Source organism: Eimeria maxima, genomic scaffold (assembly GCF_000499605.1).
Source record: "Eimeria maxima Weybridge genomic scaffold, Emw_scaff1310, whole genome shotgun sequence".
In the NCBI taxonomy this organism is placed as follows: Eukaryota; Apicomplexa; class Conoidasida; order Eucoccidiorida; family Eimeriidae; genus Eimeria; species Eimeria maxima.
In genome coordinates, this window is record NW_013564296.1 from 1 (window position 1) to 4,051 (window position 4,051).

The 4,051-nt window shown below is 52.7% G+C and overlaps 1 protein-coding gene across 1 annotated transcript; it reads right to left on the bottom strand.

Annotated features, from left to right (window-relative positions):
- Positions 1–1,045: 1,045 nt before the first annotated feature.
- Positions 1,046–3,819, bottom strand: EMWEY_00051350 (microneme protein 2, putative; the record flags this gene model as incomplete). The annotated part of the gene is made up of 4 exons (XM_013479700.1): positions 1,046–1,181; positions 1,318–1,675; positions 1,905–3,488; positions 3,795–3,819. The coding sequence occupies 4 exons, from the start codon at positions 3,817–3,819 to the stop codon at positions 1,046–1,048; spliced, it is 2,103 nt and encodes a 700-aa protein (XP_013335154.1).
- Positions 3,820–4,051: the final 232 nt, after the last annotated feature.

A 4,051-nucleotide genomic window follows, 5' to 3' on the forward strand; every position in this document is an offset into this window, starting at 1 on the left:
AATATATATATATATATATATATATATATAATATGTGCTTGAACGCCTGTTCTGATGTTGCAACGCACCCGCATTTCACTGGCCTCCTACAAAGCACGCCCACCCACGCTTGAATTCTAACCACTAGGAAGGTACAGAGTGACGCAGACCCCTAGGCGGCAGCAGTTCGAATATTAGCTTGTCATAATTGCCAAATCATTTGAATGCGTACACCTGGATATGCATGTCGCACTCTATGTACCTACGTACCAAACAAAAAGTACAGAAGCAGTTTGCCTCGACGTACTGCTCCAGCCCAAAACGTCTGTCCTTAATGCAGCTGACGGCCCTAGCGCTTTACATAAACTCAACGTTGGTCAGGGCACATCGAAACCCCACCTCTTTCACAATGCTCCCAACGCCAAGGCTTGCGCACGGTCGAGGTTGTTGGCATTGGCTAAACACATGTGATGTGAGGGGTAGGCCGAGCGTTGATGCTTCTGTAAGTCAAGCTAAGACGAACAGGTGTTCCTTTAAGCCGGTCACCGGTGTTCTCGCCCAATTTCGCTATCCGATAGCCCAGGTAATGCGATACTTATGCGTTACACTGACTATGTGATTCTTAACATCCACGTACTTACACTAATCCCTGGTGAATGTGGCAACGAGCCAGCACTGCGCTGTTCTTCACAGAAGCAACAATCCCTCCAGAAACCAAGACCACGTGCCAAGCTCTGACGCAGTGCCAGCAGAGGAGCGGTGTATAGATCCAACCGGGAAGGGCCTGGCTACGCCGTTAACTGCAACGTTGCCCGGTTTGTCTCGTGCCGGCTCCCGGAAAAGCTGAGGCGGCGGCAATGATGATGATGAAGCTGGGATGAGACCGACTACACTGCACCTCATCACGGAGCTGCTCCTCCAACTTTGTACAGCCTAGTGAATGGCACTATCGGCCGAAATAGGGCATGTGGGGTTGCCTCTGCTGTGCTCACGAATTGCCTGGTGGGCGCTTCGGGGAAGAATTTGCCTGCGCCTGTTGTAGCATCTTCCGTTGGTGGGTCTTCTGTTACGATGCCCACATCTCTGACTGCTCGCCTGCAGTGATAAGGGACTCTTTTTCAACTTCAGGAGGATTCGCTGTACCGGACTCTACCATGACCTCCGCAGCAGCTCCACCGGCAGCGCTCGCAGCTCCACCGCTCCTGCAACAGACAAGAGTCAATGGCATCCACATTTAGTTAGCGGCGAACGGAGTAAGTAGCAAACCTTGAGACAGCGACATAAGCTCAACACGCAAAAGTATTCACAAAAATGCAACTTCAGCAGCCAAGGACTCACAATCCGTAGAATGCACCAGCTCCTGCTGCGATTGCTAGAACGCCTCCCGCTACACCTCCTGCCACAGCTGCAGTCGGAAAGCCTTTGCTTTCTTCCTCTTTGTCTTCCCCCGGGCCTGCTCCGTTGCTCCCTTCGCCCCCCGCAGATCCCCCTCCTCCGCCGCCTGCACCCCCCGCTCCCCCTCCAACACCCCCTCCACTGGCAGACTCTTCACAGACCGCATCACAGCTCTCTTCCTCATGTGTCGGATTCTGACATTGTCTGTCGTCATAGTCAAATGCCACCATGGAGTCCCGTGTTCTTGTCCCGGAACACGACTCGCAAGCTGTCCATTCGGTGAATGGAAGCGTACAAGGGCCTGTGGGAAGGCAATGCACAGCACCGATCATTCAAAGGAGTACTGCCTTGGGGTTTCTGCCTCCCGCCAACTTCACTAGTGAATGGATGTGGTCTGCCAAACATACATGTACCAACGTCTCGAACACGAAGAAAAGGCACCACATGGCCAGAGATAGCCTGCTTGCCCAGCCTATGATCGAAGCAGAAAACTTTGCCCTATTAAAGGCGCTAGTATAAAGACTGCTCACCGCACGGCACATCATTACACGGACGTTCCTCCACCTTCAAAATCTTTTGTTCCTCCGGAACACCCGCGTTCTGTTCTTCAATGGTCTTTCCTCCAAACATAGCTTGCTGAAGACTAGGCCCACGGTAGCGAAACTGCCTCCCGCGTCCGCATTGCTCACTGCAGGGCCCCCAGTCTTCCCATTCGCCAACAACTTCGTCAACAGGACAAGGATGTTCGTTGCATTCGACAGATTCTGTGGGGCCTTCTGGATGCTGCTGCGAGCACGATCGGCCTCCAAATTGGGCATTGTCCAGCCAAGGTTCCCTTCGACGCTCTTTCGTGCCACCTCCACAAACCCTTGAGCAGTCGCTAAACTCAGTCCACTCACCACATGTTGCATCAACAGGGCAGGGATTCTCATTGCACGTGTCAGTTTCCCGCACATCTAGACCCTGGGCCTGAAGCGTCTGGCCCCCGAATAATTCGCCTTCTTGGGGATAGCCCTCCCGCTCACGATACCGGGTACCGCCTCCGCAAGTCGCAGAGCAGTCGGACCAGTCACTCCAAGGTCCTGGTTGCTGCTGAACTGGGCAAGGGGATTTCTGAACAACCTCCACCTCCTTTGCATACTTAGGGGGGTTCTGGTCAATGCAGGAAAGCCCACCACCGCTAGCTGGCGGGTCTTCGTAGCCCTGCCTTACTCTCTGCCGCGTTGCCGATCCGCAAGTGGTGCTCCACTCAGACCATGGGCCGAAATCCCCGCAATGTGCGTCGATCTTGCAGGCTGGCATAGTACACGGCTCCGTACGCATTAGCCCAGGAGGCTGCTGAGCACAAGACCGGCCCTGTGGAGCCTCACAAGTTGGGCAAGGCGGTGTCCCCGGCCGTGGTGGGGCTATTTCCACGCGGGTGCTTGTCCGCGTCCCCTCTGTGCCACACTCTCCTTCACAAGGCCCATACTCGCTCCATTCGCTGCATACTGCGTCTTTTGCAAGGTCTTTGCATGCAGCTTTAATGATTCCGTTAATTTGAGAGCTGACACCTCCCCAATTCGACTGCAGGTATCGGGGGCACTCAACGGTATCGCTAGTATCACAGCCCGCAATGCTCCGACATTCCGCAGAGTTAACTCCTGTACCAACTCCCAAAACAACAATGATAACTCCACGGTTGCGCAATTTTTCAGCAGCGCTTAAAGTTTGCGATCGCCTGCTGCTGGCACCGTCCGTCATGACCAAAATCATTTTTGGTGCATTGTCCCTTCCTCCCTTCTGAAAACTGAAGAGAATTTCCTCAGCTTTAGCAAGTCCAAGGTGTGTGTACGTTGACCCAGCTGCATAAGGCAGCTTTTTCGCTGCTGCTGCTAACAAATCCGCATTCTGGGCTCTAGAGTCGCTTAGGTCCCAGCGAGTCACTGCTGATGTACCAAAAGTAACCAAGCCTACGCGGACATCGTCAGGGGAAAGCGGCATAGTTCCAGCAAAGTTGGATATAAAGCTACGCACTTTTCCGTAGTTCGAGGTGCCAATGGAGCCCGATTCGTCCACCACCAACATAACGTCCAGAAGCCTCGTGCAAACTTGATCTGCCTCCGAGCTGGCGGCTGAAGACACATAGCAACCACAGGAGACCAAATAAGCAAAGCAAGGAAGCCGTAACATGAGAAAATGTGCGAACCAAGTCGATATAGTAGTGTTGAACATGTGCACAGTATCAACAAGGCAGTCGGGAGACTTCACACTCCTAAGGCCCCACATAAGAATCCCCCACATTGGTGGATCCATACGGATCGGCACTGATTATACAAGTAAGCACGCGGCACTGGATTATGAGGAAAAGGAACACCAGAGTCCCGGTGACATTGGCAGAACGACGTCTTTGCATGAAGCCTGCACATCTGGTACCGTACAAGAACAAAATAGGCTGGTCTTCATTATAGACCCACACCAAAAATTACTAAAGCCCTCTCCTAATATGTAGGGTATGTGAAAGCACAACATTCGTTGCTTCGTGACGAAAAGCCCGTCAAAGCACCGTGCATCAGATGCCAACACGAGCCAGGCGCTGCTCTTAAAACGAGCAGAAATTCTGTTCCTGCAATACAGTCACCTTAACGAACCTGCATGTGAAGAGTGGAAGGTAAGACCAGCAGCAAGAAAAACTAAT